Source organism: Hyperolius riggenbachi, chromosome 2 (genome assembly GCF_040937935.1).
Source record: "Hyperolius riggenbachi isolate aHypRig1 chromosome 2, aHypRig1.pri, whole genome shotgun sequence".
Taxonomy (NCBI): domain Eukaryota; kingdom Metazoa; phylum Chordata; class Amphibia; order Anura; family Hyperoliidae; genus Hyperolius; species Hyperolius riggenbachi.
In genome coordinates, this window is record NC_090647.1 from 127,335,502 (window position 1) to 127,350,496 (window position 14,995).

The 14,995-nt window shown below is 44.3% G+C and overlaps 1 protein-coding gene across 1 annotated transcript; it reads left to right on the forward strand.

Annotated features, from left to right (window-relative positions):
- The first annotated feature begins 296 nt into the window (after positions 1-296).
- Positions 297-14,677, forward strand: LOC137544065 (chymotrypsin-like elastase family member 1). Its single transcript, XM_068265127.1, has 8 exons — positions 297-495; positions 927-1,021; positions 3,809-3,909; positions 8,231-8,356; positions 10,512-10,648; positions 12,050-12,195; positions 12,358-12,507; positions 14,562-14,677. Exons 1-8 carry the CDS (start codon positions 468-470, stop codon positions 14,568-14,570), a joined length of 792 nt encoding a protein of 263 aa, XP_068121228.1. The 5' UTR covers positions 297-467; the 3' UTR covers positions 14,571-14,677.
- Positions 14,678-14,995: the final 318 nt, after the last annotated feature.

A 14,995-nucleotide genomic window follows, 5' to 3' on the forward strand; every position in this document is an offset into this window, starting at 1 on the left:
TTCAGCCAGAGTAATAAAAAAAAAATGAATAACTACCTGCAATTTGCTTTAGAAAAAAAATACTGAAAAAACGATTGGGTAAAAAAAAAATTCACCACAAAAAAAACAACAATCACAACTACTGTACAATTACAGCTACAGCGCTTGTGTCTGCTCTGCAAGCTGCCGCTCTGTCTGCGCAGCACATGCCAGCTTCAGCTACATGGGTCCTTGCCAGGCAGCGTCATCAGTAATGATGATGCATTCCTCCACAGTCCTCCTCACATGCAGTTGCGTCTCACGTAAGAGGGAGGGTGCGCTCCACTCCCCTCACAGCACATAAGCTGCTACTCTTTACGGCTCATGGGGGATCACTATAACTGCACGATCGTGCAGTTGAAATTTAGAACAAACCTTCCAGCGCTGCAGAGAGGGGAAAACTGTAACGTCAGTTACAGCAACAGGGAAAGTTGCCTCCCTACAACTACATGGAACAGGCTAAGTGGCGTCGGAAAGGTACTTCTGCCGACGTGACTGATAATGTATACAAGGTGATGTCAGTGTTTAAAAAAAAAGCCCCTGTGCCTCACTACATGTAAGCCACTATGCTCTACAAACAGCTAGGCATAGTACAGTGGCTATAAAACATAATTTTTCGCCATAGTGCCCCTTTAAACACAGAGCGCAATCTACTTTTCTATTCACAGGAAGACTGCGCGATTAGGTAATTTCACCACAGCATGACACCCGGTACCCGGCACTCCAACTACTGACGCTACCTCCAGACTGATACTCGGCGTATAAGACGACCCCCCACTTTGCAGAAAATTTTTAAGGGTTAAAAAGTCGTCTTATACGCCGGTATATACGGTATTTATAATTCATATATGAGTAATTAACCAATAAAAATGCATGTCATTAAATGTATCTTATTCCTCTTCCTAAAGGACACTGCCTTGATGTTCAGTACATTGAAGATTCTCAGGACAATGCACGTGTAGTGGGAGGAGCCAATTCCGCTAAGAATGCCTGGCCATGGCAGGTGAGACATAAGGCTACAGCAGAAGCTGCGATTCATATACATAGAAGCTCACAGGGGCACATTGCAGTTATTATGTAGAGGAAGCTTGGATATAAAATGGACAGCTATAAGAGGCAGCACATTAGCACAGTGGTTAGCACTCTTGCCTTGCAGCACTGGGTCCCTGGTTCTAATCCCAGCTGGGGCACTATCTGTGAGGGGTTTGTATGTTCAGCTGTTGTCTGCATGTGTTACCTCCAGGCACTCCAGTTTCCTCCCACATCCCAAAACATACAGATAAGTTAATTGCCCAAAATTGGCCCTAGACTACAATACATACATAGACATATGACAATGGTAAGGATTAGATTGTGAGCTCCTTTGAGGGACAGTTAGTGACAATATATATATATATATATATACTGTACAGGGTTGCGTAATATGTTGGCGCTATATAAATACTGAATAATATTAATAAGAAGAAAACCATGTATAATCCCCATACTATAGCAATGCATCTACCACACATTAAAGTATACCCCTAACATATAATTTTTTTTCCCTTTTTTAAATGTTGGAAACTGCAGAAAACAGGACTGGTTTACACTGGATCAGTTAGGAGGGTCATAGTGACTCACCTGTCCTGGCTGACGCGGTGCTCCATGCGTCTGTGGCTCCGTGCCTTCCCTTCTTTCTCCCCGCTGACCACACCTTGTCAGTGACCTGATGGCATGCACTGGGTCATGGAGGAGAGGCATGCACTGGGTCATGGAGGAGAGGCATGCACTGGGTCATGGAGGAGAGACATGCACTGGGTCATGGAGGAGAGACATGCACTGGGTCATGAAGGAGAGGCATGCACTGGGTCATGGAGGAGAGGCATGCACTGGGTCATGGAGGAGAGGCATGCACTGGGTCATGGAGGAGAGGCATGCACTGGGTCATGGAGGAGAGGCATAGCTGTGAGGATGAAGATGGGAACGTACGGTGCCATGAATTAAGGGAGGAGTTGCTGCCACACTCTTCAGGGGCCCTGGGGGACACAATTAAGTTTGGGGGAAGCTGGCTTGGGGGAATTAAAGGACCACTATCGCAAAAAAAAGTCTGACATAACCGACAGGTTTTGGGCCAGTCCATCTCCTCATGGGGGATTCTCAGGGTTTTCTTTGTTTTTAACAGCATTTCCTAAACAGCAGTTGCAGTGTGTAAGTGAGTAGGGAGGCTGGCTGGTATCATACTATTTTGGCAGTTAAACTGCTGTTCAGGAAATGCTGTTGAAAACAAAGAAAACCTTGAGGGCCCCACTTAAAGGGACTCCGAGCAGTGAATAAAAACAAAATTTGAACTTACCTGGGGCTTTCTCCAGCCCACCGTAGGTCGGGAGGTCCCTCGGCGTCCTTCTGGCTCCTCTCCCAGTCCCTGCTCAGAAATGGCTCCCGGCAACAACGGGACCGAGTGCCGGGCTCCCTCTTCATAAAAGATGACGTTAGTCGTCATCACGCCGGCCACCTCGCGTCATCACATCGGCTGGCGTGACAGTACTGCGCATGCATAATTAAACTGCGCATGCGCAGTACAGTCACGCCGGCCGCCGTGATGACGAAAGACAGCCGGCGTGATGACAACATCTTTCAGGAAGAGGGAGCCCGACACTCTGTCCTATGTTAACCAATGCCTCAGTTCACACTATATGCGTTTTGACTAAAAAGATTTTTCATAATGCACTGCTATGGAGAAGTAAAAAAAATGCGTACCAACTGATTAAGTGTAAATGGGGCCTAAGAATTCCCCACGAGGAGATGGACTGGCCCAAAACCTGTCGGTTCAGATTTTAACTGCTTACTTTTTTCACGATAGTGGTCTTTAGGAGAAGGCCCCTAATGCCACTTTGTTGGGGGGGTCTGTCAGGCAAGTCCCCAGGTTAATTGTGCCCGGTGGTCCCGTTGTTACTAGATCCAGCCCTGGAATCAGTTGCTTTCAGTTATACTGTAACTGATCGGACAACTGATGTGCATCACTGGTGAAAGAAATGACCATGTTTCCCTATGGGTCAGTTCATATCTAGGCATTTTAACGAGAGCTGTTTCACAATGCAGTTCTGCAGACAAACTGGTCAGTTAAAATGTGTCAGTATTTCAGCATTCAGTGTAAATCAGCCCTAAAGGTGCCCATCATCAATACAATCTTGATGGTACAATCAAACCAAATTTACGTAGTAGAAAGGTAAACTTAGAGAATACACTTTGCATGGATACTTTAGGTCAGGGGTCCCCAAACGTTTTGGGTCAGGCGCCGGGTCAACATACTTCAGACTGCTGGGGGGCCGGAGTATACATACAATGATGTCTTTGCGGGCCAGACAGTGAAGCATACCCAGGTGACAACCTGCAGTCCAATTGGACAGCAGTGTCACCTGATGTGAAATTTGATTGGAAACCGGCAAAATGACTGCTTTCTGGCTTCCACATGGAAGGCTGGTGTCAGCACTGCTATTCTATATGTGGACAAACAATAGTTAAAGATGTAGCTGGCCGCATCTATAAGTAATACATTTTGTGTGTGGGGGGCCAGTTAAAAAGCCTTAGGGGGCCGCATTCGGCCCGCGGGCCTTAGTTTGAGGACCACTGCTTTAGGTATTTATGGAGGTGGTGAGACAGTACAATCAAGATTGTATCACTAAGGGGCACGTTAAACACTGTCTTTGTCACACTCGCTCTGGGTCCTAATGGCTCTGAGTCACCATGAGCTATCTGAGTATTCTGTAATTGTCATAATACAGTGCAATCATTATAATGTTTTCTCTCGCAGGTATCTCTCCAGTACATCTCTGGCAGCAGCTGGTACCACACCTGCGGAGGCTCCCTCATCCGTGTCAACCGCGTCCTGACTGCCGCACACTGCGTAGATAGGTAAAAATGCCAAAACTACAAACAGTTTGGTGGCTGAAGTTTATTCTTTCACAGAAGAATCTTATTTTGCAAAAGTCTCAGATGACCTGAGCATCTTGCTACAGATTATAAGGTCCTGCAAAAGTATGTTAAAAAAAATTTCCCTTAGCACCAGGCAGTAAGTAGTAAAGGTGAATCTAAGGAGCAAAATAAGATGGCAGCCCTAAACACCATTTAGCCATACAACCCTAATTTAAAACTAAATTCAGGGTTAAAAAAACACTCCTTACTTCTAAAGGTCTTGTTGTGGCAATCATGGATTTCCTCCATGTCTATCCTCCTAGTCAGTGGACTGGGGGAAGGTGTGTGTGTGTGTGTGTGTGTGTGTGTGTGTGTGTGTGTGTGTGTGTGTGTGTGTGTGTGTGTGTGTGTGTGTGTGTGTGTGTGTGTGTGTGTGTGTGTGTGTGTGTGTGTGTGTGTGTGTGTGTGTGTGTGTGTGTGTGTGTGTGTGTAAGCGTGGGGAGGATGGGTAAATAAATACATTACAAAACGAGAAGTTAATAAATAAAAGACAGATCAAGAAATTATGTATAATAGCTATGTTATTTGTTCATGTCGTTTGATCCACAATGAGCCAGCATGTCATCATCTATGCTACTGGCAGACAAGAAAAAACTAGACAGAGCCAACTTCCATTATCTATAACCACACTCACCAATGAGATAGGCTAAAAGGTTGTTTTTTTATAGATTTACATATGCACAGAGGGAAATACTGTTTGCTTGGCAGTTGGAAACAGACATTATTTCCCACAATGCAACAAGGTTCAAAGGAAACTGACATGACTGTGGTCATGACATCACCCTGTGGGAGGGGTTTCACCACACTTTCAGACACACACACCCCTAATGATCTAATCAAGAAAAGGTAAATGTTTCTTATGGGAAAGGGCGTATCTGCTACTGATTGGGGTGACATTTAATGTTTGGTTAAAAACCTCTTAAAGGCTTGGATTCCCATGAAAATGTAGTCTTCTGCATAACTTTAAATTGACTATGCCTACCAATGTGAATTATGATCTGGCCAGTGACCAACGATATAAAAAAAAAAAAACCTGTCAAAACATTTCCTTGTTTACCACCAGGGCAGTATTCCACTGTTGGCATAAGGGACATACCAGAATTCTTATTTATCTGTTTACGTCATTGGTTCAATTCTTTTCCAGAAGACTGCACACAGCAGTGGCGCACCCAGGGGGGAGGGGGGGGGGGTTACCGATGCCCAGAACCCCCCCCCCCCCCCCCTGCTGAGGGGCTGATACTTGCTGCTATGGTCTTTTTTATTTATTTAAAATTTCCCTTTAGTCCTTCCCTACCCCATCATGCTTTTACCCTAACCCCGTCTCAGTTCTGCAATGCAGAGGCAGGCAGGTGAATAGGGACTATTTTATCACAGCGCAATGACACTGGCCTCCCCAGCCGACAATAAATCTTTAGTTCCGGCTGGAGAGAGAGCGGAAGCAGAGGGAGGATGTCAGCACTCAGCAGGGGCGATGACAGGCAGCACACAGAGGTGAGAGAGTGGAGAAGTCAGCTCCAGGCACCAGAGCTGTTTAGCACACAAACAGTCCAGGCTTGTGTGCAGGACGCTACAAAATTCTTTCTTGTTTCCCCCGCACTGCTAGGCATTTGCAGTTTCCATTTAGGATGCAGGCTCCGCCCCGCCCCCTATCTTTTCCCGGCTGCAGAGACCAATTTGAAAGTAAGCTCTTAGCTCTAACTCTGGCTGCAGTGACATGCTGTGTGACTCGTCCTGCCCAGCAGCTGAGTGAGTACTCCTGCCCTCTCCCTCAATTCTGGTACGTCTCCCTATCTCTCTCTAGTATCTTTCCCCTATGTCAGTCACCTCTACTGGATCTAACTATATACTCTGGCTATATACAGGGGGTTCTGACTATATATGCAGGCAATATAGAGAGTGGGATCTGGCTATATACAGGGGGATCAGACTATATATGCAGGCTATATACAGAGTGGGATCAGACTATATATGCAGGCTATATACAGAGTGGGGTCTGACTATATACTGTGGCTATATACAGAGTGGGATCTGACTATATACTGTGGCTATATACAGAGTGGGATCTGACTATATACTGTGGCTATATACAGAGTGGGATCTGACTATATACTGTGGCTATATACAGAGTGGGATCTGACTATATACTGTGGCTATATACAGAGTGGGATCTGACTATATACTGTGGCTATATACAGAGTGGGATCTGACTATATACTGTGGCTATATACAGAGTGGGATCTGACTATATACTTTGGCTATATACAGAGTGGGATCTGACTATATACTTTGGCTATATACAGAGTGGGATCTGACTATATACTGTGGCTATATACAGAGTGGGATCTGACTATATACTGTGGCTATATACAGAGTGGGATCTGACTATATACTGTGGCTATATACAGAGTGGGATCTGACTATATACTGTGGCTATATACAGAGTGGGATCTGACTATATACTGTGGCTATATACAGAGTGGGATCTGACTATATACTGTGGCTATATACAGAGTGGGATCTGACTATATACTGTGGCTATATACAGAGTGGGATCTGACTATATACTGTGGCTATATACAGAGTGGGATCTGACTATATACTGTGGCTATATACAGAGTGGGATCTGACTATATACTGTGGCTATATACAGAGTGGGATCTGACTATATACTGTGGCTATATACAGAGTGGGATCTGACTATATACTTTGGCTATATACAGAGTGGGATCTGACTATATACTGTGGCTATATACAGAGTGGGATCTGACTATATACACTGGCTATATACAAAATGGGATCTGACTATATACGCAGGCTATATACAGAGGGGAATCAGACTAGATACAGGGGGATCTGGCTATATACCCTGGCTATATAAAAGGGGGATCTGGCTATATACAAGAAATATCTGACTATATACACTGGCTATATACAGGGGAATCTGACTTTATACACTGGCTATATATACGGGGGGATTTGACTAGATACAGGGTTGATCTGGCTATATACAAGGAAGATCTGACTATATACACTGGATATATAGAAGGGGGATCTGGCGAAATACAAGGGGGAATTTACTGAACGGGAAGTAATCTGGCTATATACTATAAATGGCGTTTATGTGGTTACCTGTCTTTACTGGGGGGTCATCTAGCTACCTATACTGTAAATGGGGGGGGGGCTCCTCTGGCTATCTGTGCGATAAATGGGGGGTTATCTGGTCCCCTATACTGAAGAGGGCGTAATTTGGTTATCCATAATAAAGGAGGTTATCTAGATACCTAATCAATGCCACATTATATATATTTTGGTGAAACACTACTGCATCATGTGTATTTTTGTAGGGAAACACAGCGCATTTTGTACATTTAGTGGGCAAACACATGCACGGTAGTGTGCGGCTTGCTGAAAGAGACCTTTCTGGAATCCCCCCCTTGAAAATCCTGGGTTTGCCCCTGCACAGTACCATTTGCAGTATCCTCTGTATTGTTTTCAGGTTTACAGCACGTATTTTTCATGCACAAGTGCAGCTGTACTGCACCCATATGAGTATTGCCGCACCTGTAGAGTAGCACGGAGCCACTCATGGGCGACCTGCTTTGGCTTACTGTGCAGGTGTGACCGTGCAGGTGCAGTGCAACCACTCTTGTACACAGCAGGAGCATGGCCACAAAACACATCAGACAACAGCTTGCCAGATATGCTTAGAGGGTCCATAGATGGTAACAGTGAGGCAAGGAGGAGAAGGGAAGCTTCTAGATTATCCAAAGGCTTTCATCTGAGTACATATGTTCTGTGTACTAATTTGGCCGCAGGTAGAAGCCAAAAGACGGCTCTTCCTGAGCAAGGTAATCTTGTTGAATTAAACAAATATTTCCCCCCTGATTGCCTATTTTTTCCCTTTGCTCATGTAATTTGGGGTCCATCGATCACCTTAATTATGGTTATTTTATAGTAATTCCGCCTGAGCCGCTATAGCCATAATAACAAGAACTCCTAGTACATTTTATTACATAGTTTTACCTCAAGCCCTTTTTAAGAGTACCAAAGATATGAACTAAGCAGTTTCCAAGTAAGAAAAAGATATTTTGGGCAGTAAAAAAAAAAAACTATTGGTAACTACTGGTTGAAACAGAGAATTCATTTTAAAAATATAAAATTTTGCTTATATTATATATTATTATATGCTATAAAATTAAAAAAAGAGAATCAATAGAGTTGAACCTTTCTTTAAGCTCACTGTACCTTTATCTGTGTTTAGAGTTGCCACCTATCGTGTGGTGTTGGGGGAACACGACCTGAGCAACAATGAAGGAACTGAACAGGCGATCTCTGTGTCTACAATCCGCATTCATGCTTCCTGGAACACCAACAATGGGGCTGCCGGGTATGACGCCAACTAACAAAACCTAAATATATTTCATTTAAAACATTTTGCAAAATATGGAATATAACCCTAATAGGGCATATGTGACAAGGCATCAATTGGTCAACAAAGTTTAAAAAAGCATGTACAAGCGCGCTCCTGCCCAGGCATGCACGCTCCACCAACGCCCATGCTCGTGCACCCATTCATAGCTTAGTGATTGCTGCTGTTGGAAATTGAACAGTTAAAAAAATTATTACAGTCACACTAAAAAATATATTTATTTAATTTTTATTATTTTTGCTGGAAGAAAGACTAGCGGATACCTTTATTGACTGCCGCCTGTAGCCATTGGATGCGATCACTAAGGTGACAGTTCTGGTCCCAAATGCTCTTCAGATGCATTGCTGTGCTGTTGGCTAGCAAGCAATACCTCTTTACAGCATATCTAATCGCTACAGACACACAGGCTGGTGATAATAGTCCACTACATGCCCAACTAGTAATGAAATATGGCGTATGTAGTATAATTTTCCCCAGGAAGAGCAAAAAATATATTTTGAGGACAGCGTTAAATAACTGTGGAACTTACAGTATGTAAAAATTAGTAATGGTGAAAGGTTAAAGAAATTAGTATTTTCTGCATTCACACCTGTATTTTCCTATTAAAATGCCTATGAAATACAACTATTTTTGAAAAAAACATTTGCCCAAAGATAGCCTAGGTTGTCACAGGAAAAAAAAATAAAACAGCTAATTAAATTTCAGCCATTCATTTTAAATGGGAAAATGCAAACTGCAGCCTGCAGACACTGTTAACCACCCTGGCGTTCTATTAAGATCGCCAGGGTGGCTGCGGGAGGGTTTTTTTTAAATTTAAAAAAAACTATTTCATGCAGCCAACTGAAAGTTGGCTGCATGAAAGCCCACTAGAGGGCGCTCCGGAGGCGTTCTTCCGATCGCCTCCGGCGCCCAGAATAAACAAGGAAGGCCGCAATGAGCGGCCTTCCTTGTTTTGTTTAGATCGTCGCCATAGCGACGAGCGGAGTGACGTCATGGACGTCAGCCGACGTCCTGACGTCAGCCGCCTCCGATCCAGCCCTTAGCGCTGGCCGGAACTTTTTGTTCCGGCTACGCTGGGCTCAGGCGGCTGGGGGGACCCTCTTTCGCCGCTGCTCGCGGCGAATCGCCGCAGAGCGGCGGCGATCGGGCAGCACACGCGGCTGGCAAAGTGCCGGCTGCGTGTGCTGCTCTTTATTTGAACAAAATCGGCCCAGCAGGGCCTGAGCGGCAGCCATCGGCGGTGATGGACGAGCTGAGCTCGTCCATACCGCTAAGATGGTTAATTGCAGGGTTCTCAAACTTGGCACAGTTGGTCACTGGGTGACTGATATTTATATTCAGAAAAGTAGGGGAGCCTACAACAGCCATTCAAAATTCACAAATTGATTTTCAAGGGGAATATTTAAATGTCTGCCATTCTTATATTGTTAATGGCAGAGGCCTCAAGCTGGCTACAGTCGTTCACTTGGTGACTGGGATTCACAATAATAAACAGCCATAAACAGCCAATCAGATTTCTTTAATTGATAAACTGCTTCCATTCTCACATTATTGATGCCAAGGACCCCAAAGCACACAAACGTGGTGATTGAGTGACAGTGGGCCATGGTTACAAACAGTGGGCAGAGCCAACAACAACCAATTTTTTAAAGGGTTCTTAAACTTGGCACAGTTGGTCACTAGATGAATGGTGTTCAAATTCAGAAAAGGGGCAGCCACAAACAGCCAATCAGATTTCTTTGATTGATTTCAATAGAAAAATTTGAACTGCTTCCATTATCACAGTATTGATGCCAAGGAGCCCAAAGCTAACAAACTTGGTCACTGATTGAATGTGTGTCAAGGATAGAAAAAGTGGCTGGATCCAAAAACAACCAAATACATACCCAAGCAACACTGGGTATGATATAATATAATATATAATACATCAAAAACGTTATTGCGGTTTCAATAGTAAGACAGCTTACATGTCAAAATTGTCAGGAATCTTAAGTGGTAAAACCCAGCAACCTGGAGGTGGCCAACAATAGTTTCGAGAAAACTTTACTCAGCTATACTGATGCTAACTGCTACCCATGTGAGATTACCTACATGTCTTTCATTCTCTCTGCAGTTATGACATTGCTGTCCTGCATCTGGCTTCCAGTGCTACTATTAACAGCTACGTAAGACTGGCCTCTCTTCCAGCTGAAGGAACTATCTTGGCCCATAACCACAGCTGCACCATTAGTGGATGGGGAAGACTCAGCAGTAAGTGGAATACTAATTAACCCCTTGTGCCTTGCCATTCACATCCTCTCGGCCACCAGTTGAAGCAAAAAGATTTGAATGTTAGCCTGTAGCGTTGATGTCACACACACAGCAAAACTCAATAGCACATCTGTGTCCCAGGCCTAAATAGGTCATATGTACTTACTCTGTGTATGTCCCTCATTTCAAGTGAATTGCACCTTAGCCTAAATAGCTGGTATAGCTAGTATGTATCTATTCTATTCTATGTCTGTTCTTCATCGCATGTGTATTTGTACTACTATGTTTCAATGCCGTTTTGTACTACGCTCAATGCCGATGTGTACCACAAACAATTCCAGGTGCGGCAACTGCTGCATTTGGCGAAATAAATCTGATTCTGATTCTGATGAGCACAGCCCCGTGCTAGCATGTGTCTATGCTCATCAGAGCAGGCAACAAGTAGTGCACTAACCTGGGTGTAATGCCCTGGTGTTCTATCTCCAATCCCTCCTAACCCCTGGAACACCCCAGCACAGTTTGGCAGCTATAAGCATGGCTAAGTATGACTCACCTCTCCTGGTTCCTGCAGTGATCATCTCTCTCCTCCTCTCACTCATACTGATGACCTTATCAGCCAGGACCCAGTACATGGAGACACAAGAGGCTGGCAGTATGAGTGAAAGGAGGAGAGAGCCGATTGTCACAGATTGTCAACCAGGAGGGATGAAAAATACCTACAGCCACGCTACTAGCTGCCAATCTCTGAGTAGGGGGATGGGAATGGGATACGTGATCAGCGGACTACTATGATACAACTGCCACAGTTGCACAGTGGGACATGCAAGTGCCATTGCAACATGGCATTTGCATTGCAAAATGGTTTTCATCAATGGGGTTGCACTTTCCAGTCACTATAATTAGTTGGTAACCATGCTCTACTATGCGGTGATTGCTACACATGGATGGGGTAATCAAACAGTGCAGTCAGTACAGTCTGCTATTCCGATGTCCCTGCAGATAGCGTAGAATCACATAACCTATTACACAGCTGAAAATGCAAATGTGGGAAAGAAGCCTAAAGCACAATCTACACGATACGATTCTTTGTGCGATTCGAGTACGATTCTATTTACGATCCGATTAAATCCGGATCACAAAACAGTGGCAAATCAAATTGAATCGAATTGAATCCCAATCGGACATGTCGGATTTAATCGGATCGTAAATAGAATCGTAATCGAATCGCACAAAGAATCGTATCATGTAGATGGGGCTTAAGAGTTATGTTTCTGGCAGCTAAATATTTATACCAGATTTTAAAATATTGTGCCAAGGTTTTGCTACTAAGTATACTAAAAAGAAAGCTAACTATGTTGCTGTTTCCATTGCTAAAATATTGCTGATCCTTTTTTCTTTTAGCTGGTGGGTCTTCTCCCTCTATCCTCCAGCAGGCTCCTCTGCCCGTTGTTGCCCACTCAACCTGCTCTACCAGATCCTTCTGGGGCACCACTGTGAAGACCACCATGGTGTGTGCTGGGGGCAATGGAACCCAGGCTGGCTGCGATGTAAGTCCGATAGCTTTCTAATTCTAGTTTTTACTATACTAAACAAAATACAAAGACGTTAAAGCTAATTGTGATGGAATGAAAAATGAGGCTTTATGTAAAATAATGGTATAGCTTTTAAATGTTACCACTGATATTATCCTCTCTGTGTTCACATGACAGGGTGATTCCGGTGGACCTCTGAACTGTCTTGTCAATGGTGCATACCAGGTCCATGGCATTGCTAGCTTTGTGTCCTCCCTTGGATGTAACGCTTACCAGAAGCCCACTGTGTTCACCAGAGTGTCCGCCTACATCTCCTGGATCAACAGCGTACGTTTTGTTTTATTAATATCCATATACAATGTAATTTCTTATTTTCAGCCTTATTTAAACCATAACTTAAATTCATATTGACAGAAAACCTCCTTCTCATACATTTCTCATCATATATATTTGTAGGATACTGTAAATATGCATGTGTTTATCCCTGTAACCCTGACATCCATATCAATATAATACCTCCCCTAGTGGTTTTGGGTCATTCTGAGCTGCTTGGTTACTCTGTCTAACTAAGGAAAAGGAGGCCGTTACTGAATTACATCTGCTCATGGCCAGCGCAGAAGGGGCACCATGCTTGACATGCCTCTGTACCCCAGTTTTCACACAATAATGGGGGTGGGGGAGAGACTAAGGAGAATGGATCATACTCAGGGCCGGCCCGCTCATGAGGCGGGGTGAAACTTTTGCCTCAGGCGGCAAAGTTCTAGGGGTGGCATCCGCCCGTCCGTGGGTGCGGGGGTGCTGGAGGGGTAGCTGGCAGGGTGGGGTATTGGGCCTAGCAGTGGGGTGGGTGGTCAGACCCCCCCTCCCTCACCTGGGTCCCCCGATCTGCGCTCCCCTCCAGCTTTAAATGTAGCGTAAGCAGCCGACAGACAGTAAGAGGCACGGGCGGGGGATCACTCACCTCTTCCTCGTTCCAGCGTGCGCTCCACTGACGTCACTTCCTGCAACGCCGCCCACTGTATTGTACGTGGCCGGCGTTGCAGGAAGCGACGTCAGTGGAGCGCACGTTGGAACAAGGAAGGTGAGTGATCCCCCGCCCGTGCCTCTTACTTATATTTACAGTATCCCCACCGCTAGGCCCAATACCCCCGTACTGTGCAATGGCAATCAACACCAAGCCTCCTTTTTCAGTATGGTGAGCCAGATGGTAAACTGTGGGCCAATGTACCAGTATAAGATGGACAACTCCTCAGTCGCTTCCTTTTTTTATTCAGAAAATCTATACTGGGCCTTTCTTAACATCCTTAGTGGTTATCACGAGTTCAGCTCGGGGTGGAAAAAACATGCTAGGAGCGATTACCCCGAGCTGAACTTGTGGTAGCCGCCAGAAGGTCTATGCAGAGCAATGCACACAGCGAGCAGTTTTACTCACCTCCCAGGGGATCCTGACATCAGCTGCCATTCTTCTTCCTCTCCTCCGAGGCTCTGCTTCCCCCTGGTGAGGTCGGCATCTGTCCTCATGATGACAGCCAGCAATCTCACTATAGGGTTACAGCTTACGGAGGGAGGAAGAACTACAGCGCTGCATCCCAGGGAGGTGAGTGGGTGCTGGGCTGCTGCAGATCTCTCTGCAGTGTGATTTTTTCCCAGGCTTTAGGGTCTAAAAGCATGCTAAAAAATTGCACCACTTTTAGACCCTAAAATCCAGAAAGAATCAGACCACCAAGGGGGTTAAGATAGTCAGTATGGCCAAACAGGGCAGTGATGGGCCAGTAGTGAGACTGGGGAGTGGGAGGTGGGGTATTTAGTACAGATTTTAGAGGGAGACTTGTTTTTTGCAGCTGTTGGGTTTTTTTTTTTGCAGTCAGCTGAAGCCATGCCTTCCTACACACTAATAGCATAGCTTGGCTTCAGATTTATGGGGGAGGGGAGCAAGCTGCTGAAGGAAATGGGGATCTATGAATTGGTGCAGCAAATATCTTACAACTTTTTTTATTTTGCAAAAACTGCTATTTTTTTATAATTTGTATTATACACAATTTATTATTGCTTATTTTGAACAAATATACAGGTTTTCTTAACTTGTGCTTTATTTATATTTCATTACAGCAGCTTAGCTTGCTTCAGACACCTCAATCCTTAGCAGCTCAAAATTGGTACTGTGCCAAATTAAAACTTGCCCTAAGCTAGTTCTTATATGTGCATCTCTTTACTCTCTTAAATCTGTCACATTTTGGCACAAAATCATTATCTTATGTTTTCCATATGTGCATTCACTACACATGCACCTTCTTATAGTGAATTGTTGTTTCATAAATGTCTTAAGACTGACACTTTTGGGTTGGTTGTATTTTAATCATGCCTTCTTCTCTTTATTTTAGAACGTGTAACATCATTAAATTGGTTGGAGAAACATACTAGACCGCACCTTCAAATATAAAGACTGGAACTCTCTTTGCAAAGCAAAATATATAATAAATTATATTTTTTATCATCACTTACAGTCTTACTGTGCTCTGTCTTTGTGAATTATGACATGACAACAAAGGAGATATGACATATGAATGATTTGAAGCAGCTACAAGTTTCCAACTGCAGTTCTGCTGTTGTTATAAAAGCAAGCCTGTACTACAAAAGAAAAGCAAGATAAGGAGAAGGAAGCCTCTGTATAGTGCTGAGGTCTCCCATCTCCTCCTGGACCACACCATTGTCACGCAGTGATCATCTTAATATATCTGACAAAAGCTTGTTAGATATGTTTTTACAGCTGTGCTCCTCTTCTGGGCTGGACTACTGACCAAGCACACCAAGCAAT